This window comes from Panulirus ornatus, chromosome 11 (assembly GCF_036320965.1).
Source record: "Panulirus ornatus isolate Po-2019 chromosome 11, ASM3632096v1, whole genome shotgun sequence".
NCBI classification, from domain to species: domain Eukaryota; kingdom Metazoa; phylum Arthropoda; class Malacostraca; order Decapoda; family Palinuridae; genus Panulirus; species Panulirus ornatus.
This window is the reverse complement of record NC_092234.1, coordinates 25738796-25765371: the sequence shown is the minus strand read 5'-3', so window position 1 is coordinate 25765371 and position 26576 is coordinate 25738796. Positions and strand designations below refer to the sequence as shown.

At 47.2% G+C, this 26576-nt stretch overlaps 1 protein-coding gene across 1 annotated transcript in view; it reads left to right on the top strand.

Annotated features, from left to right (window-relative positions):
* Positions 1 to 26186, top strand: part of LOC139751133 (uncharacterized) — a 33096-nt gene extending 6910 nt beyond the window's left edge. Inside the window, exons 2-3 of the mRNA XM_071666233.1 lie at positions 18683 to 18813; positions 25084 to 26186. Of these exons, the coding sequence (XP_071522334.1) occupies positions 18683 to 18813; positions 25084 to 26186 (1234 nt within the window). The remainder of the gene's footprint in view (positions 1 to 18682; positions 18814 to 25083) is intronic.
* Positions 26187 to 26576: the final 390 nt, after the last annotated feature.

Genomic DNA, 26576 nt, shown 5'->3' with positions numbered 1-26576 from the left:
TGATTTCGGTGCATTATACATGACAGCTAGAGACTGAGTGTGAACGAATGTGGCCTTTGTTGTCTTTTCCTAGCGCTACCGCGCGCACATGTGGGAGAGGGGGTTGCTATTTCATGTGTGACGGGGTGGCGACGAAAATGAATAAGGGCAGATAGTATGAATTATGTATATGTGTATATATATATGTCTGTGAGTGTTTGTAGTTAGCGAAAACAGATGATTTCTAGCTGGCCACATGACAAGGGATCATGATGATATGGGAATATGTGGCCATGTGATAAGGCATCATGATGATACCGGAATGTGTTATGCATGTGATGATCTGTATACACTAGCACTGTGATGATCTATGTATATATATGTGATATGGAGCTACTCTGTCATATGACGTGGTTAAACACACGGAGCTCCACAGATGGTCCTTCACTTTCACACAACGACCAACACATGTTCCTCCACCTACACACAGCAATCAATACAGTCCGCCGCTTACGCACAGCGATCAATACGGTCCTTCAGTTGTATGCAACTCGCAGCACATGCCCCTCTATCTTCACATAAGCCACAAAACATGCCCTCGATCTCCACACACAACACAACACATGCCCCTCTATCTCCACACAGAACACAATACATGCCACTCTATCTCCGTACAGAACACAACACATGCCTCTCTATCTCAACACAGAACACAACTCATGCCCCTCTATCTCCACACAGAACACAACACATGCCACTCTGTCTCCTCACGGAACACAACGCATGCCCTTCTATCTCCACACAGAACACAACTCATGCCCCTCTATCTCCACACAGAACACAACATATGCCTCTCTCTCTCTCCACACAGAACACAACACTTGCCCCTCTATCTCCACACAGAACACAACACTTCCCCTCTATCTCCACACAGAACAAAACACTTGCCCCTCTATCTCCACACAGAACACAAAACATGCCCCTCTATCTCTACACAGAACACAACACACGCCACTCTATCTCCACAGAGAGCACAACACATGCCCCTCTATCTCCACACAGAACACAACACATGCCCCAATATCTCCACATAGAACACAACAAATGCCCCTCAATCTCCACACAGAACACAACACTTGCCCCTCTATCTCCACACAGAACACAAAACATGCCCCTCTATCTCCACACAGAACACAACACTTGCCACTCCATCTCCACACAGAGCACAACACATGCCCCTCTATCTCCACACAGAACACGACATTTGCCCTTCTATCTCCACAGAGAACACAACACGTGCCCCTCTATCTCCACACAGAACACAACACATGACCCTCTATCTCCACACAGAACACAACACTTGCCTCTCTATCTCCACACAGAACACAACACATGCCATTCTATCTCCACACAGAACACAACACATGCCCCTCTATCTCCACACAGAAACACAACTCATGCCCCGCTATCTCCACACAGAAGAGAACACGTGCCCCTCTATCTCCACACAGAACACAACACTTGCACCTCTATCTCCACAGAGAACACAACACATGCCCCTCTATCTCCACAGAGAACACAGCACATGCCCCTCTATATCCACACAGAACACAACTCATTCCCCTCTGTCTCCACACAGAACACAACACATGCCCCTCTATCTCCACACAGAACACAACACTTGCCAGCATATCTCCACACAAAACACAACAAATGCCCCTCTATCTCCACACAGAACACAACACATGCCCCTCTATCAACACACAGAACACAACACATGCCCCTCTATCTCCACAACACTTACACCTCTATCTCCACACAGAACACAACATAAGCCACTCTATCTCCAAACAGAACACAACACTTGCCAATCTATCTTCACAGAGAACTCAACACTTACCCTCTATCTCCACAGAGAACACAACACTTGCCCCTCTCTATCTCCACACAAAACGCAACACATGCCCCTGTATCTCCACAAGGAACACAACACATGCCCCTCTATCTCCAAACAGAACACAACACATGCCCCTCTATCTCCTCAGAGAGCAAAACACATGCTCCTCTATCTGCAAACAGAACAAAACACATTTTCCTCTATCCTCTATCCAACATGCACCTCTATCTCTACACAGAAAACAACACAGCCCCTCTATCTCCACACAGAACACAACACTTGCCCTCTATCTCCACACAGAACACAACACACGCCCCTCTATCTCCACACAAAACTCAACACATGCCCCTGTATCTCCACACAGAACACAACACACGCCCCTCTATCTCCAAACAGAACACAACATATTCCTCCCTGTCTCCACACAGAGCACAACACATGCCCCTCTATCTCCACACAGAACACAACATATGCCCATCTCCACAGAGAACACAACAAATGCCCTCTATCTCCACACAGAACACAACACTTGCCCCTCTATCTCCACACAGAATACAACACATGCCCTTCTATCTCCACACAGAACACAACACTTGCCCCTCTATCTCCACACAGAACACACCACATGCACCCAATATCCACACAGAAGACAACTCATGCCCCTCTATCTCCACAGAGAACACAACACATCCCACTCTATCTCCACACAGAACAAAACACTTGCCCCTCTATCTCCACACAGAACATAACACATGACCCTCTATCTCCACACAGAACACAACTTGCCACTCCATCTCCACACAGAGCACAATACATGCCCTTCTATCTCCACACAGAATACAAAATTTGCCCCTCTATCTCCACAGAGAACACAACACGTGCCCCTCTATCTCCACACAGAACACAACACATGCCCCTCTATCTCCACACAGAACACAACACATGCCTCATTATCTCCAGACAGAACCCAACACATGCCCCTCTATCTCCACACAGAACAGAACACATGCCCCTCTATCTCCACACAGAAGACAACACTTGCACCTCTATCTCCACACAGAATACAACACATGCCCTTCTACCTCCACACAGAACACAAAACTTGCCCCTCTATCTCAACACAAAACACAACACTTGCCCCTCTATCTCCACACAGAACACAACACATGCCCCTCTATCTCCACACAGAACACAACACTTGCCCCCCATCTCCACACAGAACACAACATATGCCCCTCTATATCCACAGAGAACACAACAAATGCCCCTCTATCTCCACACAAAACACAACACTTGCACCTCTATCTCCACACAGAATACAACACTTGCTCCTCTATCTCCACACAAAACGCAACACATGCACCTCTATCTCCACACAGAACATAACACATGCCCCTCCATCTCCAAACAGAACACAACTTATGCCCCTCTATCTCCACACAGAGCACAACACATGCCCCTCTATTTCCACACAGAACACAACATATGGCCCTTTATCTTCATAGAGAACACAACAAATGCCCCTCTATCTCCACACAGAAGACAACACTTGCACCTCTATCTCCACACAGAATACAACACATGCCCTTCTACCTCCACACAGAACACAAAACTTGCCCCTCTATCTCAACACAAAACACAACACTTGCCCCTCTATCTCCACACAGAACACAACACATGCCCCTCTATCTCCACACAGAACACAACACTTGCCCCCATCTCCACACAGAACACAACATATGCCCTCTATCTCCACAGAGAACACAACAAATGCCCCTCTATCTCCACACAAAACACAACACTTGCACCTCTATCTCCACACAGAACACAACACTTGCCCCTCTATCTCAACACAAAACACAACACTTGCCCCTCTATCTCCACACAGAACACAACACATGCCCCTCCATCTCCGCACAGAACACAACACTTGCCCCCCATCTCCACACAGAACACAACAGATGACCCTCCAACTCCACAGAGAACGCAACACGTGCCCCTCTATCTCCACAGAGAACACTACACATTTTCCTGTATCTCCACAACACAACACATGCCCCTCTATCTCAACAAAGAGAACAACACATGCCGCTCTATCTCCACACAGAAAACAACACTTGCCCTCTATCTCCATAGAGAACACAACACTTGCCCCTCTATCTCCACACAAAAGGCAACACATGCCCCTCTATCTCCACAGAGAACAAAACACATGCCCCTCCATCTCCAAAGAGAACACAACACATGCCCCTCTATCTCCACACAGAATACAACACATACCCTTCTATCTCCACAGAGAACACAACAAATGCCCCTCTATCTCCACACTGAACACAACACTTGCCCCTCTATCTCCAAACAGAATACAACACATGCCCTTCAAAAATCTCCACACAGAACACAACACTTGCCTCTCTATCTCCACCGAGAACACAACACATGCCCCTCTATATCCACACAGAAGACATCTCATGCCTTTCTATTTCCACACAGAACACAGCACATGCCCCTCTATCTCCACACAGAACACATGCCCCTCTATCTTCAAACAGAACACAACACTTACACCGCCATCTCCACACAGAACACAACACATGTAACTCTATCTCCAAACAGAACACAACACTTGCCTTTCGATCTCCATACAGAACACAACACGTTCCCCTCTATTTCCACACAGAACACAACACATGCCCCTCTATCTCCACACAGAACACAACACATGCTTCTCTATCTCCACAGAGAACACAACATATGCCCCTCTATCTCCAAACAGAACACAACACATACCCCTCTATCTCAACACAGAACACAACACTTGCCCCCATCTCCAAACAGAACAGAACAAAATACCCCTCTATCTTACACAGAGCACAACACCTGCCCCTCCATCTCCACACAGAACACAACACATGCCCCTCTATCTCCACAACACTTGCCCCTCTATATCCACACAGAACACAACACATGCCCCTCTATCTCCACACAGAACACAACACTTGCCCCTCTATCTCCACACAGAACACAACACATGCCCCTCTATCTCCACACAGGCCACAACACTTGCCCCTTTATCTCCACACAGAACACAACACACGCCCCTCTATCTCCAAACAGAACACAACATATTTCTCCCTGTCTCCACACAGAGCACAACACATGCCCCTCTATCTTCACACAGAACACAACATATGCTCATCTATCTCCACAGAGAACACAACAAATGCCCTCTATCTCCACACAGAACACAACACTTGCCCCTCTATCTCCACACAGAACACACCACATGCCCCCAGTATCCACACAGAAGACAAGTCATGCCCCTCTATCTCCACAGAGAACTCAACACATCCCACTCTATCACCACACACAACACAACACTTGCCACTCTATCTCCACACAGAACATAACACATGCCCCTCTATCTCCACACAGAACACAACACTTGCCACTCCATCTCCATACAGAGCACAATACATGCCCTTCTATCTCCACACAGAACACAAAATTTGCCCCTCTATCTCGACAGAGAACACAACACGTGCCCCTCTATCTCCACACAGAACACAACACATACCCCTCTATCTCCACACAGAACACAACACATGCCTCTCCATCTCCACACAGAACCCAACACATGCCCCTCTATCTCCACACAGAACAGAACAGATGCCCCTCTATCTCCACACAGAACACAACTCATGCCCCTCTATCTCCACACAGAACAGAACACGTGCCCCTCTATCTCCACACAGAAAACAACACTTACACCTCAATCTCCACACAGAACACAACACATGCCCCTCTATCTCCACACAGAACACAACACATGCCCCTCTATATCCATAAAGAACACAACTCATTCCCCTCTGTCTCCACACAGAACACAACACATGCCCCTCTATCTCCACACAGAACATAACATTTGCCCCTATCTCCAAACAAAGCACAACAAATGCCCCTCTATCTCCACACAGAATACAACACCTGCCCCTATATCACCACACAGAACACAACACATGCCCCTCTATCTCCACAACACTTACACCTCTATCTCCACACAGAACACAACATATGCCCCTCTCTCTCCATACAGCACACAACACTTGCCCCTCTATCTCCACACAGAACACAACACTTGCCCAATATCTCCACACAGAACTCAACACTTGCCCCTCTATCTCCACACAAAACGCAACACATGCCCCTCTTTCTCCAAACGGAACACAACACATGCCCCTCTATCTCCAAACAGAACACAACACATGCCCCTCTATCTCCACACCGAGCACAACACATGCCCCTCTATTTCCACACAGAACACAACATATGCCCCTCTATCTCCATAGAGAACACAACAAATGCCTCTCTATCTCCACACAGAACACAACACTTGCACCTCTATCTCCACACAGAATACAACACATGCCCTTCTACCTCCACACAGAACACAAAACTTGCCCCTCTATCTCAACACAAAACACAACACTTGCCCATTTATCTCCACACAGAACATAACACAAGCCCCTCTATCTTCACACAGAACACAACACTTGCCCCCCATCTCCACACAGAACACAACATATGCCCCTCTATCTCCACAGAGAACACAACAAATGCCCCTCTATCTCCACACAAAACACAACACTTGCACCTCTATCTCCACACAGAATACAACATATGCCCTTCTATCTCCACACAGAACACAACACTTGCATCTCTATCTCGACACAAAACACAACACTTGCCCCTCTATCTCCACACAGAACACAACACATGCCCCTCCATCTCCACACAGAACACAACACTTGCCCCCAATCTCCACACAGAACACAACAGATGACCCTCCAACTCCACAGAGAACGCAACACGTGCCCCTCTATCTCCACAGAGAACATAACACATTTTCCTGTATCTCCACAGAGAACACAACACATGCCCCTCTATCTCAACATAGAAAACAACACATGCCGCTCTATATCCAAACAGAAAACAACACTTGCCCTCTATCTCCACACAGAACACAACACTTGCCCCTCTATCTCCACACAAAACGCAACACATGCCCTCTATCTCCACACAGAATATAACACATGCCCCTCCATCTCCAAACAGAACACAACACATGCCCCTCTATCTCCACACAGAATACAACAAATACCCTTCTGTCTCCACACAGAACACAACACTTGCCTCTCTATCTCCACCGAGAACACAACACATGCCCCTCTATATCCACACAGAAGACAACTCATGCTTCTCTATTTCCACACAGAACACAGCACATGCCCCTCTATCTCCACACAGAACACATGCCCCTCTATCTCCAAACAGAACACAACACTTACCCCGCCATCTCAACACAAAACACAACACATGTACCTCTATCTCCAAACAGAACACAACACTTGCCTTTCTATCTCCACACAGAACACAACACGTTCCCCTCTATCTCCACACAGAACACAACATTTGCCTCTCTATCTCCACAGAGAACACAACATATGCCCCTCTAACTCCAAACAGAACACAAGACATACCCCTCTATCTCAACACAGAACACAAAAATTGCCCCCTATCTCCACACAGAACAGAACAAAATACCCCTCTATCTTACACAGAACACAACACCTGCCCCTCTATCTCCACACAGAACACAACACATGCCCCTCTATCTCCACAACACTTGCCCCTCTATATCCACACAGAACACAACACATGCCCCTCTATCTCCACTCAGAACACAACACTTGCCCCTCTCTCTTCACACAGAACACAAAATATGCCCCTCTATCTCCACAGAGAATACAACACTTGCCCCTCTATCTCCACAAAAACACAAAACATGCCCCTCTATCTCCACACAGAACACAACACTTGCCACTCCATCTCCATACAGAGCACAACACATGGCCCTCTATCTCCACACAGAACACAACATTTGCCATTCTATCTCCTCAGAGAACACAACACGTGAACCTCTATCTCCACACAGAGCACAACACATCACCCTCTATCTCCACACAGAACACAACACATGCCTCTCTATCTCCACACAGAACACAACACATGCCATTCTATCTCCACACAGAACACAACATATGCTCCTCTATCTCTACACAGAAACACAACTCATTCCCCGCCATCTCCACACAGAAGAGAACACGTGCCCCTCTATCTCCACAGGGAACACAACACATGCCCCTCTATCTCCACACAGAACACAGCACATGCCCCTCTATATCCACACAGAACACAACTCATTCCCCTCTGTCTCCACACAGAACACAACACATGCTCCTCTATCTCCACACAGAACACAACACTTGCCCCCCTATCTCCACACAAAATACAACAAATGCCCCTCTATCTCCACACAGAACACAATACATGCCCCTCTATCACCACATAGAACTCAACACATGCCCCTCTATCTCCACAACACTTACACCTGTATCTCCAAACAGAACACAACATAAGCCCCTCTATCTCCAAACAGAACACAACACTTGCTCATCTATCTTCACAGAGAACACAACACTTACCCTCTATCCCCACAGAGAACACAACACTTGCCTCTCTCTATCTCCATACAAAACGCAACACATGCCCTTGTATCTCCACAAGGAACACAACACAAGCCCCTCTATCTTCAAACAGAACACAACACATGCCCCTCTATCTCCACACAGAGCAAAACACATGCCCCTCTATCTGGAAACAGAACAAAACATATGCCCCTCAATCTCCACAGAGAACACAACAAATGACCCTCTATCTCCACACGGAACACAACACTTGCACCTCTATCTCCACACAGATTACAACACATGCCCTTCTATCTCCACACAGAACACAACACTTGCCCCTACATCTCAACAACAAACACAACACTTGCTCCTCTATCTCCAAACAGAACACAACACGTGCCCATCTATCTCCACACTGAACACAACACTTGCCCCTCCATCTCCACACAAAACAAAACACAAGCCCCTCTATCTCCACAGAGAACACAACACTTGCTCCTCTATCTCCACACAGAACGAAACACGTGCCCCTCTATCTCCAAACAGAACACAACACATTTTCCTCTATCTCCACACAGAACACAACACAAGCCCCTCTATCTCTACACAGAAAACAACACTTGCCCCTCTATCTCCACACAGAACACAACACTTGCCCTCTATCTCCACACAGAACACAACAGTTGCCCCTTAATGTCCAAAAAACTCAACACATGCCCCTCTATCTCCACACAGAACACAACACATGCCCCTCTATCTCCAAACAGAACACAACATATTCCTCCCTGTCTCCAACTAGAGCACAACACATGCCCCTCTATCTCCACACAAAACACAACATATGCACATCTATCTCCATAGAGAACACAACAAATGCCCTCTATCTCCACACAGAACACAACACTTGCCCCTCTATCTCCACACAGAATACAACACATGCATTTCTATCTCCACACTGAACACAACACTTGCCCCTCTATCTCCACACAGAACACACCACATGCCCCCAATATCTTCACAGAAGACAACTCATGCCCCTCTATCTCCATAGAGAACACAACACATCCCACTCTATCTCCACACACAGCACAACACTTGCCCCTCTATCTCCACACAGAACATAACACATGCCCCTCTATCTCCACACAGAACACAACACTTGCCACTCAATCTCCACACAGAACACAATACATGACCTTCTATCTCCACACAGAATACAACATTTGCCCCTCTATCTTCACAGAGAACACAACACGTGCATCTCTATCTCATCACAGAACACAACATATGCTCCTCTATCTCCACACAGAACACAACACATGCCCCTCTCTCTCCACACAGAACACAACACATGCCCCTCTACATCCATAAAGAACACAACTCATTCCCCTCTGTGTCCACACAGAACACAACATATGCCCCTCCATCTCTGCACAGAACACAACACTTGGCCCCCCTATCTCCACACAAAACACAACAAATGCCCCTCTTGCTCCACACAGAACACAACACATGCCCCTCTATCATCACACACAACACAACATATGCCCCTCTATCTCCACAACACTTACACCTCTATCTCCAAACAGAACACAACATATGCCCCTCTATCTCCACACAATACACACCACTTGCCCCTCTATCTCCACACAGAACACAACACTTGCCCCCCTATCTCCACACAGAACAGAACAAAATACCCCTCTATCTCCACACAGAACACAACACATGCCCCTCTATATCCATAAAGAACACAACTCATTCCCCTCTGTGTCCACACAGAACACAACATATGCCCCTCTATCTCTGCACAGAACACAACACTTGCCCCCCTATCTCCACACAAAACACAACAAATGCCCCTCTTGCTCCACACAGAACACAACACATGCCCCTCTATCAGCACACACAACACAACATATGCCCCGCTATCTCCACAACACTTACACCTCTATCTCCAAACGGAACACAACATATGCTCCTCTATCTCCACACAGAACACAACACTTGCCCCTCTATCTCCACACAGAACTCAACACTTGCCCCCCTATCTCCACACAGAACAGAACAAAATACCCCTCTATCTCCACACAGAACACAACACCTGCCCCTCTATCTCCACACAGAACACAAAACATGCCCCTATATCTCCACAACACTTGCTCCTCTATATCCACACAGAACACAACACATGCCCCTCAATCTCCACACAGAACACAACACTTGTCCCTCTACCTCCATACAGAACACAACACTTGCCCCTCTACCAAAACACAGAAAAGAAAACTTGCCCCTCTATCTCCACAAAGAACACAATATTTGCCCCTCTATCTCCACACAGAATGCAACACATGCCCTTCTATCTCCACAGAGAACACAACAAATACCTCTCTATCTCCGCAAAAAAACAACATATGCCCCTCTATCTTCATACAGAATACAACACATGCATTTCTATCTCCACACAGAACACAACACTTGCCCCTCTATCTCCACACAGAACACACCACATGCCCCAATATCCACACAGAACACAACTCATGCCCCTCTATCTCCACACAGAACACAACATATCCCCCTCTAACTCCACACAGAACACAACACTTGCCCCTGTATCTCCACACAGAACATAACACATGCCCCTCTATCTCCACACAGAACACAACACTTGCCACTTCATCTCCACACAGAACACAATACATGCCCTTTTATCTCCACACAGAACACAACATTTGCCCATCTATCTTCACAGAGAACACAACACGTGCCCCTCTATCTCATCACAGAACACAACACATGCTCCTCTATCTCCACACAGAACACAACACATGCCTCTCTAACTCCACACAGAACACAACACATGCCCCTCTATCTACACACAGAACACAACAAATGCCCCTCTATCTCCACAAACAACACAACTCATGCCCCTCTATCTCCACACAGAACAGAACACGTGACCCTCTATCTCCACACAGGACACATCACTTACACCTCTATCTCCAACCAGAACACAACACATGCCTCTCTATATCCTTAAAGAACACAACTCATTCCCCTCTGTCTCCACACAGAACACAACATATGCCCCTCTATCTCTGCAGAGAAAACAACACTTGCCCCCTATCTCCACACAAAGCACAACAAATGCCCCTCTAGCTCCACACAGAACACAACACATGCCCTTCTATCACCACACACAACACAACACATGCCCCTCTATCTCCACAACACTTACACCTCTATCTCCACACAGAACACAACATATACCCCTCTATCTCCACACAGAACACAACACTCGCCCTCTATCTCCACACAGAACACAACACTTGCCCCTCTCTCTCCACAAAAATCGCAACACATGCCCTTCTTTCTCCAAACAGAACACAACACATGCCCCTCTATCTCCAAACAGAACACAACACATGCCACTGTATCTCCACACAGAGCACAACACATGCCCCTCTATTTCCACACGGAACACAACATATGCCTCTCTATCTCCACAGAGAACACAACAAATGCCCCTCTATCTCCACACAGAACACAACACTTGCACCTCTATCTCCACACAGAATACAACACATGCCCTTCTATCTCCACACAGAACACAACACTTGCCCCTCTATCTCAACAAAAAACACAACACTTGCCCCTCTATCTCCACACAGAACACAACACATGCCCCTCTATCTCCACACAGAACACAACACTTGCCCCTCTATCTCCACACAGAACACAACACAAGCCCCTCCAACTCCACAGAGAACACAACACTTGCTCCTCTATCTCCACAGAGAACGCAACACGTGCCCCTCTATCTCCACACAGAACACAACACATTTTCCTGTATCTCCACACAGAACACAACACATGCCCCTCTATCTCTACACAGAACACAACACATGCCCCTCTATCTCCACACAGAACACAACACTTGCCCTCTCTCTCCACACAGAACACAACACTTGCCCTCTCTCTCCACAGAGAACACAACACTTGCCCCTCTATCTCCACACAAAACGCAACACATGCCCCTCCACCTCCACAGAGAACAAAACACTTGCCCCTCCATCTCCAAACAGAAGAATACACATGCCCCTCTATCTCTACACAAAATGCAACACATGCCCTTCTATCTCCACAGAGAACACAACAAATGCCTCTCTATCTCCACACAGAACACAACACTTGCCCCTCTATCTCCACACAGAATACAACACATGCCCTTCTATCTCCACACAGAACACAACATTTGCCCCTGTATCTCCACCGAGAACACAAAACTTGCCTCTCTATATCCACACAGAAGACAACTCATGCCTCTATTTCCACACAGAACACAGCACATGCCCCTCTATCTCCACACAGAACACAACACTTACCCCGCCATCTCCACACAGAGCACAACACATGCCCCTCTATCTCCACACAGAACACAACACTTGCACCTCTATCTCCACACAGAACACAACACGTGCCCCACTATCTCCACACAGAACACAACACATGCCCCTCTATCTCCACACAGAACACAACACATACCCCTCTATCTCCACACAGAACACAACATTTGCCCCCCTATCTCCACACAGAAGAGAACAAAATACCCCTCTATCTCCACACAGAACACAACACCTGCCCCTCTATCTCCACACAGAACACAACACATGCCCCTCTATCTCCACAACACTTACCCCTCTATCTCCACACAGAACACAACACTTGCCCCTCTATCTCCACACAGAACACAACACTTGCCCATCTTTCTCCACACAAAACGCAACACCTGCCCCTTTATCTGCACACAGAACACAACATTTGCCCCTCTATCTCCAAACAGAACAAAACACATGCCCCTCTATCTCCACACAGAGCACAACATATGCCCCTCTATCTCCACACAGAACACAACATATGCCCCTCTATCTCCACAGAGAACACAACAAATGCCCCTCTATCTCCACAGAGAACAGAATACTTGCCCCTGTATCTCTACACAGAATACAACACATGCCCTTCTATCTCCACACAGAACACAACACTTGCCCCTCTATCTCAACACAAAACAAAAAGCTTGCCTTTCTATCTCCACACAGAAAACAACACATGCCCCTTTATCTCCACACAGAACAGAACACTTGCCCATCTATCTCCACATATAACACAACATATGTCCCTCTATCTCCACAGAGAAAACAACCCTTGCCCCTCTATCTCCACACAGAACGCAACACGTGCCCATCTATCTCCACACAGAGCAGATCACATTTTCCTCTATCTCCACACAGAACACAACACATGCCCCACTATTTCTACAGAGAAAACAACAAATGCCCCTCTATCTCCATACAGAACACAACACCTTGCCCCTCTAACTCAACAGAGAACACAACACATGCCCCTCTATATCAACACAGAAGACAACTGATGCCCCTCTATCTCCACACAGAACACAGCACATGCCCCTCTATCTCCACACAGAACACAACACATGCCCCTCTATCTCCATACTAAACACATGCCCCTCTATCTCCATACTAAACACATGCCCCTCTATCTCCACACAGAACACAACACATGCCCTTCTATCTCCAAACAGAACACAACACATGCCCCTCCATCTCCACACAGAGCACAACACATGCCCCTCTATCTCCAAATAGAACAAAACATATGCCCCTCTATCTCCACAGAGAACACAACATATGACTCTCTATCTCCACAAAGAACACAATAGTTGCCCCTCTATCTCCACACAGAGTACAACATATGCCCTTCTCTTTCCACACAGAACACAACACTTGCCCCTCTATCTCAACAAAAGACACAACACTTGCCCCTCTGTCTCCAAACAGAACACAACACGTGCTGCTCTATCTCTACACTGAGCACAACACCTGCCCCTCCATCTCAACACAGAACACAACACATGCCCCTCCATCTCCACAGAGAACACAACACCTGCCCCTCTATCTCCACACAGAACGAAACACGTGCCCCTCTATCTCCAAACAGAACACAACACATTTACCTCTATCTCCAAACAGAACACAACACTTGCCCCTCTATCTCTACACAGAAAACAACACATGCCCCTCTATGTCCACACAGAACACAACACTTGCCCTCTATCTCCACACAGAACTCAACAGTTGCCCCTCTATCTCCACACAAAACGCAACACATGCCCCTCTATCTCCACACAGAACACAGCACATGCCCCTCTATATCCAAACAGAACACAATATATTTCTTTATATCTCCACACAGAGCACAACACATGCCACTCTATCTCCACACAGAACACAACATATGCCCATCTATCTCCTCAGAGAACACAACAAATGGCCTCTATCTCCACACAGAACACAATACTTGCCCCTCTATCTCCACACAGAATACAACACGTGCCCTTCTATCTCCACAGAGAAAACAACAAAGGCCCCTCTATCTCCACACAGAACACAACATTTGCCCCTCTATCTCCACACAGAATACAACATATGCCTTTCTAACTCCACACAGAACACAACACTTGCCCCTCTATCTCCACACAGAACACACCACATGCCACTCTATATCCACACAGAAGACAACTCATGCCAATCTATCTCCACCGAGAACACACCACATGCCCCTCTCTATCCACACAGAAGACAACTCATGCCCCTCTATCTCCACACAGAACACAACACATGCCTTTGTATCTCCACAACACTTGCCCCTCTGTCTCGACAGAGAACACAACACATGCCCCTCTATCTCTACACAGAACACAACACTTGCCCCTCTATCTCCACACAGAACACAACACTTGCCCCTCTATCTCCACACAGAACACACTTGCCCCTCTATGTCCACACAGAACACAACACTTGCCCCTTTATCTCCACACAAAACGTAACACATGCCCCTCTATCTCCACACAGAACACAACATTTGCCCCTCTATCTCCAAAGAGAACACAACACATGCCCCTCTATCTCCACACAGAGCACAACATATGCCCCTTTATCTCCACAGAGAACACAACATATGCCACTCTATCTCCACAGAGAACACAACAAATGCCACTCTATCTCCACACAGAACACAACACCTGCCCCTGTATCTCCACACAGAATACAACACATGCCATTCTATCTCCACACAGAACAGAACACAACACTCTATGTTAACACAAAACACAAAACTTGCCCCTCTATCTCCACACAGAACACAACACATGCCCCTCTATCTCCACACATAACACAACCCATGCCCCTCCATCTCCACACATAACAAAACATATGCCCCTCCATCTACACAGTGAAAACAACACTATCTCCAAGCAGAATGCAACACGTGCCCCTCTATCTCCTCACAAAACAGAATACATTTTCCTCTATCTCCACACAGAACACAACACATGCCCCTCTATCTCTACAGAAAAAACAGCAAATGCCCCTCTGTCTCCATAAAGAACACAACACTGGCCCCTCTATATCCACAGAGAACAAAACACATGCCCCTCTATATCAACACAGAAGACAACTCATGCCCCTCTATCTCCACACAGAACACAACACATGCCCCTCTATCTCCATACAGAACACATGCCCCTCTATCTCCACACAGAACACAACATATGCCCCTCTATCTTAAAACAAAACACAACACATACCCCTCTATCTCCACACAGAGCACAACACATGCCCCTCTATCTCCAAACAGAACAAAACATATGCCCGCTCTATCTCCACAGAGAACACAACAAATGCCCCTCTATCACCACACAGAACACAACACATGCCCCTCTATCTCCAAAAAGAACACAACAGTTGCCCCTCTATCTCCACACAAAACGCAACACATGCCCCTATGTCTCCACACAGAACACAGCAAATGCCACTCCATCTCCAAACAGAACATAACATATTACTTTCTATCTCCACACAGAGCACAACACATGCCCCTCTATCTCAACACAGAACACAACATATGCCCATCTATCTCCACAGGGAACGCAACAAATGCCCTCTATCTCCACACAGAACACAACAATTGCCCCTCTATCTCCATACAGAATGCAACACATGCTCTTCTATCTCCACAGAGAACACAATACATGCCCCTCTATCTCCACACAGAACACACAACATGCCCCTCTATATCCACACAGAAGACAACTCATGCCCCTCTATCTCCACATAGAACACAACACATGCTCCTCTATCTCCACAACACTTGCCCCTCTGTCTCCACACAGAACACAACACATGCCCCTCTATCTCCAAAGAGAACACAACACATGCCCCTCTATTTCCACACAGAACACAACACTTGCCTCTTTATCTCCACACAGAATACAACACAAGCCCTTCTAACTCCACACAGAATACAAAAATTGCCCCTGTACCTCCACACAGAACACACCACACGCCCCTCTATATCCACACAGAAGACAACTCATGCCCCTCTATCTCCACACAGAACACAACACATGCCCCTCTATCTGCACAACACTTGCCCCTCTGTCTCCACACAGAACACAACATATGCCTCTCTATTTCTACAGAGAACACAACACATGCCCCTCTATCTCCACGAAGAACACAACACTTGCCCTTCTATCTCCACACAGAACACAACACTTGCCCCTCTATCTACACACAGAACACAACACTTGCCCCTTTATCTCCACACAAAACGCAACACGTGCCCCTCTATCTCCACACAGAACACAACATTTGCCCCTCTATATCCAAACAGAACACAACACATGCCCCTCTATCTCCACACAGAGCACAACATATGCTCCTTTATCTCCACACAGAACACAACATATGCCACTCTATCTCTACAGAGAACACAACAAATGCCCCTCTATCTCCATACAGAACACAACACCTGCCCCTGTATCTCCACACAGAATACAACACATGCCCTTCTATTTCCACACAGAACACAACACTTGCCCCTTCATCTCCACACATAACAAAACATATGCCCCTCCATCTCCACAGAGAAAACAACACTTGCCTCTCTATCTCCACACAGAACGCAACACGTGCCCCTCTATCTCCACACAAAACAGAATACATTTTCCTCTATCTCCACACAGAACACAACATATGCCCCTCTATCTTTACAGAGAAAACAACAAATGCCCCTCTATCTCCATAAAAAACACAACACTTGCCACTCTATCTCCACAGAGAACAAAACATATGCCCCTCTATATCAACACAGAGGACAGCTCATGCCCCTCTATCTCCACACAGAACACAACACATGCCCCTCTATCTCCATACAGAACACATGCCCCTCTATCTCCACACAAAACACAACACTTACCCCTCAATCTCCACACAGAACAAAACATATGCCCCTCTATCTCCACACAGGACACAACACTTGCCCCTTTATCTCCATACAGAACACAACACGTGCCCCTCTATCTCCACACAGAACACAACATATGCCCCTCTATCTCCTCACAGAACACAACACATGCCCCTCTATCCCCACACAGAACACAACACATGCCCCTCTATCTCCACACAGAACACAACACTTGCCCCACTATTTCCACACAGAACACAACAAAATGCCACTTTATCTCAACACAGAACACAACATATGCCCCTCTATCTCCACACAGAACACAACACATGCCCCTCTATCTCCACAACACTTGCCCCTCTATCTCCACACAGAACACAAAACATGCCCCTCTATTTCCACACAGAACACAAGACTTGCCCCTCTATCTCCACAGAGAACACAACACTTGTCCTTCTATCTCCACAGAGAACACAACACTTCCCCCTCTATCTCCACACAAAACGCAACACATGCCCCTCTATCTCCAAACAAAACACAACATTTGCCCCTCTATCTCCAAACAGAACACAACATATGCCCTCTATCTCCACACATAGCACAACAAATGCCCCTCTATCTCCACACAGAACGCAACACTTGCCCTTGTATCTCCACACAGAATACAACACATACCCTTCCATCTCCACACAGAACACAACACTTGCCCCTCTATCTCAACACAAAACAAAAAACTTGCCCCTCTACCTCCTCACAGAACACAACACATGCCCCTCTATCTCCACACAGAACACAACACTTGTCCCTCTATATCCACACATAACACAACATATGCCCCTCCATATCCACAGAGAAAACAACACTTGCCTCTTTATCTCCACACAGAACGCAACACGTGCCCCTCTATCTCCACACAGAACTGAACACATTTTCCTCTATCTCCACACAGAACACAACACATGCCCCTCTATATCTACAGAGAAAACAACAAATGCCCCTCTATCTCCATAAAGAACACAACTCTTGCCCCTCTATCTCCACAGAGAACACAACAAATGCCCCTCTATATCAACACAGAAGGCAACTCATGCCCCTCTATCTCCACGTAGAACACAATACATGCCCCTCTATCTCCACACAGAACACATGTCCCTCTATCTCCACACAAAACAGAACACTTACCCCTCCATCTCCACATAGAACAAAACACATGCGCCGCTATCTTCACACAGAACACAACACTTGCCCCTTTATCTCCACACAGACCACAACACGTGCCCCTCTATCTCCACACAGAACACAACATATGCCCCTCTATCTCCACACAGAACAAAACATATGCCCCTCTATCTCCAAACAGAACACATCATATGCCATTCTATCTCCACACAGAACACAACACTTGCCCCCCTATCTCCACACAAAACACAACAAAATGCCCGTCTATCTCCACAGAGAACACAACATATGCCCCTCTATCTCCACACAGAACACAACACATGCCCCTCTATCTCCACAACACTTGCCCCACTATCTCCACAGAGAACATAACACATGCCCCTCAATCTCCACAACACATGCCCCACTATCTCCACACAGAACACAACACATGCCCCTCTATTTCCACACAGAACATAACACTTGCCCCTGTATCTCCACACAGAACACAACACTTGCCCCTCTATCTCCACACAAAACACAACACATGCCCTTCTATCTCCACACAGAACACAACACTTGCCCCTCTATCTCAACACAAAACAAAACACTTGCCCCTCTATCTCCACACAGAACACAACACATGCCCCTCTATCTCCACACAGAACACAACACTTGCCCCTTCATCTCCACACCGAACACAACACATACCCGTCTATCTCTACAGAGAACAGAACACTTCCCCCTCTATCTCCGGACAGCACGCAATACGTGCATCTCTATCTCCACACAGAACATAACACATTCCCCTCTATCTCCACACAGAACGCAACATATGCCCTTCTATCTCTACACAGAAAACAACACATGCCCCTCTCTCTCCATACCGAACGCATCGCTTGCCCCTCTATCTCCACACACAACACAACACATGCCTCTCTACCTCAATACAGAACACAACACTTGCCGCTCTATCTTCACACAGAACACAACACATGCCCCTCTATCTCCACACAGACCACAACATATGGGCCAATATCTCCACACAGAACACAACACATACCCCTCTATATCCACACAGAACACAACATGTGCCCCTCTATCTCCACACAGAGCACAACACATGCCCCTCTATCTCCACATAGAATACAACACATGACCCTCTATCTCCACAGAGAACACAACAAATGCCACTCTCTCTCTACACAGAACACAACAGTTGCCCCTCTATCTCTACACTAAACACAACACAACCCCTCTATCTCCACAGCGAACACAACACTTGCCTCTCTATCCCCACACAGAACGCAACACGTGCCCCTCTATCTCCACACAGAACAGAACACATTTTCCTCTATCTCCACACAGAACACAACACATGCCCCTCTATCTCTACAGAGAAAACAACAAATGCCCCTCTATCTCCATAAAGAACACAACACTTGCCCCTCTATCTCCACAGAGAATACAACACATGCCCCTCTATATCAACACAGGAGGCAACTCATGCCCCTCTATCTCCACGCAGAACACAATACATGCCCCTCTATCTCCACACCGAACACATGCCCCTCTATCTCCACACATAACACAACATTTACCCCTCCATCTCCACAGAGAACAAAACACATGCCCCTCTATCTCCACTCAGAACACAACACTTGCCCCTTTATCTCCACACAGAACACAACACGTGCCCCTCTATCTCCACACAGAACACAACATATGCCCCTCTATCTCCACACAGAACACAACACATGCCCCTCTATCTCCACACAGAACACAACATATGCCCCTCTATCTCCACACAGAACACAACACTTGCCCCCCTATCTCCACGCAGAACAAAACAAAATGCCCCTCTATCTCCACACAGAACACAACATATGCCCCTCTATCTCCACAGAGAACACAACACATACCCCTCTCTCTCCACAACACTTGCCCCTCTATTTCCACACAGAACACAACACATGCCCCTCTATATCCACATAGAACACAACACTTGCCCTCTATCTCCACAGAGAACACAACACTTGCCCCTCTATCTCAACACAAAACACAACACTTGCCCCTCTATCTCCACACAGAACACAACACATGCCCCTCTATCTCCACACAGAACACAACACTTGCCCCTCCATCTCCACACCGAACACAACACATGCCTGTCAATCTCCACAGAGAACAGAACACTTCCCCCTCTATCTCCGGACAGAACACAATACGTGCCCCTCTATCTCCACACAGAACATAACACATTCCCCTCTATCTCCATACAGAACGCAACACATGCCCCTTTATCTCTACACAGAAAACAACACATGCCCCTTTATCTCCATACAGAACGCATCACTTGCCCCTCTATCTCCACACAGAACACAACACATGCCTCTCTATCTCCATACAGATCACAACACTTGCCGCTCTATCTTCACACAGAACACAACACTTGCCCCTCTATCTCCACACAGAACACAACATATGCGCCAAAATCTCCACACAGAACACAACACATACCCCTCTATATCAATACAGAGGACAGCTTATGCCCCTCTATCTCCACACAGAACACAACACATGCCCCTCTATCTCCATACCGAACACATGCCCCTCTATCTCCACACAATACACAACACTTACCCCTCCATCTCCACACAGAACAAAACACATGCCCCTCTTTCTCCACACAGAACACAACACTTGCCCTTTTATCTCCACACAGAACACAACACGTGCCCCTCTATCTCCACACAAAACACAACATATGCCCATCTATCTCCACAGAGAACACAACACATGCCCCTCTATCTCCACACAGAACACAACACATGCCCCTCTATCTCCACACAGAACACAAAACATGCCCCTCTATCTCCACACAGAACACAATATTGCCCCTCCATCTCCACACCGAACACAACACATGCCCCTCTATCTCCACACAGAACAGAACACTTCCCCCTCTATCTCCGGACAGAACGCAGTACGTGCATCTCTATCTCCACACAGAATATAACACATTCCCCTTTATCTTCACACAGAACGCAACATATGCCCCTCTATCTCTACACAGAAAACAACACATGACCCTCTATCTCCATACAGAACGCATCACTTGCCCCTCTATCTCCACACACAACACAACGCATGCCTCTCTATCTCAATACAGAACACAACACTTGCCGCTCTATCTTCACACAGAACACAACACTTGCCCCTCTACCTCCACACAGACCACAACACATGCGCCAATATCTCCACACAGAACACAACACATACCCCTCTATCTCCACACAGAACACATGTGCCCCTCTATCTCCACACAGAACACATGTGCCCCTCTATCTCCACACAGAGCACAACACATGCCCCACTATCTCCACATAGAGTACAACACATGACCCTCTATCTCCACAGAGAACACAACAAATGCCACTCTCTCTCTACACAGAACACAACAATTGCCCCTCTATCTCTACATAAAAACAACACAACCCCTCTATATGCACAGAGAACACAACACTTGCCTCTCTATCTCTACACAGAACGCAACACGTGACCCTCTATCTCCACACAGAACAGAACACATTATCCTCTATCTCCACACAGAACACAACACATGCCCTCTATCTCTACAGAGAAAACAACAAATGCCCCTCTATCTCCATAAAGAACACAACACTTGCCCCTCTATCTCCACAGAGAACACAACACATGCCCCTCTATATCAACACAGAAGGAAACTCATGCCCCTCTATCTCCACGCAGAACACAATACATGCCCCTCTACCTCCACATCGAACACATGCCCCTCTATCTCCACACAAAACACAACACTTACCCCTCCATCTCCACAGAGAACAAAACACATGCGCCTCTATCTCTACACAGAACACAACACTTGCCCCTTTATATCCACACAGAACACAACACGTGCCCCTCTATCTCCACACAGAACACAACATATGCCCCTCTATCTCCACACAGAACACAACACATGCCCCTCTATCTCCACAGAGAACACAACATATGCCCCTCTATCTCCACACAGAACACAACACTTGCCCCCCTATCTCCACACAGAACAAAACAAAATGCCCCTCTATCTCCACACAGAACACAACATATGCCCTCTATCTCCACAGAGAACACAACACATGCCCCTCTCTCTCCACAACACTTGCCCCTCCATCTCCACACAGAACACAACACTTGCCCCTTTATTTCCACACAGAACACAACACTTGCTCTCTATCTCCACACAGAACACAACACTTGCCCCTCTACCTCAACACAAAACACAACACTTGCCCCTCTATCTCCACACAGAACACAACACATGCCCCTCTATCTCCACACAGAACACAACACTTGCCCCTCCATCTCCACATAGAACACAACAATTGCCCCTCTATATGCACACAGAACACAACACATGGCCCTCTATCTCCAAACAGAACACAACACATGCCCCTCTATCTCCACACAGAACACAACTTATGCCCCTCTATCTCCACACACAACACAACACTTGCCCTTCTATCTCCACGGAACACAACATATGCCCCTCTATCTCCACACAGAACACAACATATGCCCCTCTATCTCCACACAGAACCCAAGACATGCCCCTCTATCTCCACACAGAGCACAACGCATGCCCCTCTATGTCCACACAGAACACAACACATGCCCCTCTATCTCTACACAGAACATAGCACTTGCCCCTCTATCTTCACACAGAATACAATACATGCCCCTCTATCTCCACACAGAACACAACACATGCCCCTCTATGTCCACACAGAACACAACACATGCCCCTCTATCTTCACACAGAACACAAGACATGCCCCTGAATCTTCACACAGCACAACACATGCCCCTCTATCTCCACACAGAACACAACACATGACTCTCTATTTCCACACAGAACACAACACTTGCCCCTCTATTTCTACACAGAATAGAACAAATGCCTTTCTATCTTCACACTGGACACAACGCACGCCCCTCTATCTTCACACAACACAACACATGCCCCTCTATCTCCAAACAAAACACAACTCATACCCCTCTATCTCCACACAAAACACAACACTTGCCCCTCTATCTCCACACAGGACACAATACATGACCCTCTATCTCCACACAGAACACAACACCTGCCCCTCTATCTCCACACAGGACACAATACATGACCCATCTATCTACACACATACATTGTCCTCCACTTACACATAGCGTTCAACATATGCACCACCACCTATGTACAGCGCTTGGAATATGCCTCTGAGCATATCTCCTCCAACTGCAATCAGCGCTCAACACGTACCCCTCGTCCTACACACAGTGTTCATCAAACGCCGCTCAACCTACAAACAGTGCTGAACACATAATCGTGCACGTGCATACAGTGCTCAACACATGGCGTTCCACCTACACACAGTGCTCATCACATGACCATCCACCTACACATGGCGCGCAACATATGACCATCCACCTACTTCTAGTCCTACACTAATGAAAAATACCCATAATTGTGACCCTTTGCTGAGGGAGGGTGGCCAAGGAGCAGACCAATAGGTCGAGCAAGAACTAATGGCCTCATGCTTAAGCTATTTACAGTAACTCATTAAGGTGATGCTGCTGTAACCACTTCCTGATCCTTAGTACCTTCCTGTGTCACACTACCAATATGTAAACTTTGCCATACTGTTGTCCCCAAAATTAAGGGTGTCATCGTTCATGGCAACGACCCAGTTCAAGCTGTACAATTATCAATTTTCAAAAATTTCTATATTCGTTTGGAGTTTTAGATAAACCCAGTTTGGTCGGAGGATGTTGCGACATGGTATAAGGGAAACAAGTGACAGACGGGGCGGAGCGACATGTCACGACTTATCATAGCAGCGAGAGGCACCAGATGAGAGGCCTCACATACACTCTCCTCCTCTGCCTATATAACGAAGACGACACACATCCGGCAGGTAGTGTAGAGCTGCCTCCACCACTAGCAGTAGCTAGGCATCAACCACTCCAACATGTTAACCGCCGTCCTCCTACTCACGAGTCTAGGTGAGTCTTGTGTCATTCTTTTAACCCGATGTCTTTTTTCTTTCATCTCATTTACATGTCTATTCTATTGCTTGATGCCTCTCTTTATACCAGTTTTCTGTTTTCCGTCAGTGTCATCTACGTGCTCCAGTACGTCTCTTGAAAGCTCTCTTGCTGGCGGCTTCGACACCCCACCGACCAAAACATCAGATGCTGGTTACTCCTACGATGTTTCTGATGTTGTGGTTGATGAGGCCCAAGACGACCTCATATCCGCCCTGGACACCAACATCCCCGGCGGTGGCGTTGCCGGCCAGGACTACCCGATCCTGGCCTCTGTGCCCGACACCGGCTTCTCCTGCGAGGATCAGCAGTTCCCGGGTTACTACGCCGACACCGCCGACGAGGCCGGCTGCCAGGTCTTCCACATCTGTCAGTTGGACGGCCGCCTCGACTCCTTCCTGTGTCCCAACGGCACCGTGTTCAACCAGCAGTACTTCGTGTGCGACTGGTGGTACAACGTGGACTGTTCCGCCTCAGACCAGTTCCGTAGCCTCAACGCTGAGATTGGCAAGATTCCTGAAGGCAATGAAGCTTCCATCAGTTCTTATGGCACCCTACAATCACAAGAGCAGCTGAACAACGCTTCAGAAGCACCAGCGCAGCAATACAACACCCAACAAGCTCCATCACCGCAACACAACGCCTTGCACGCACCAGCAGCGCAATACAACGCCCCACAAGCACCATCACAGCAATACAACGCCCCACAAACACCATCACAGCGATACAGCGTCTCACAAGAACCAGCGCAGCAATACAACGCCCCACAAGCACCATCACAGCAATATAACACCCAGCAAGCTCCATCGCATCAATACAGCGCCTTACAGGCACCAGCAGAGCTACACAACTCCCCAAAAGCACCATCACAGCAATATAACGTCCCACAAATACCATCACAACAACACAATGTCCCACAAGCACTATCGCAGCAGTATAAGGCCTCACAAGACTCAGCACAGACGTACAACGTCCCACAATCACCATCACAGCAATATAGTGCCCCACAAGCACCGTCACAACAGTACATTGCACAACAAGCGCCATCACAACAATACAACGCCCCACAGGCACCATCACAGCAGCTCAATGCACCACCGGCTCAGATTCCCTCTAGCTTATATGGCGTTCCTAAAAGGCTTTGGACTCAGCATTTCCGTCACCGGTCCTAAGCCCCGGGCGCCGGCCAACTAAGACTTAGTCTTATGCCATTGCCGTTTGCAGAGGTCACTGCTAACACCACTACCCACTATTGTGGTTTCACCGTATCGCTGGTATGGAGGTTTGTCGGATGTTACTTTTTGCTCAAGTGTGACCCAAGATTATGCAGGGTAGAGTGTCTAGTTCATTGAAGCCTGCATATTATGTATGTAAATCTTAATTCTTTTTTACCACTGTACGCCCGAAAGGTGGACCCGGAATACCGAAAACGATAGGCAAACAGAGTAATCACGTAACGACCAATGGGCTAAAATCTATATCCCTGGAAATGCATTACCGAGTTGCCCGTAAATTGTTTTGTGGCGTCTTCGCCGTTCTAACCCACAGTGAGAGTTCTGGAG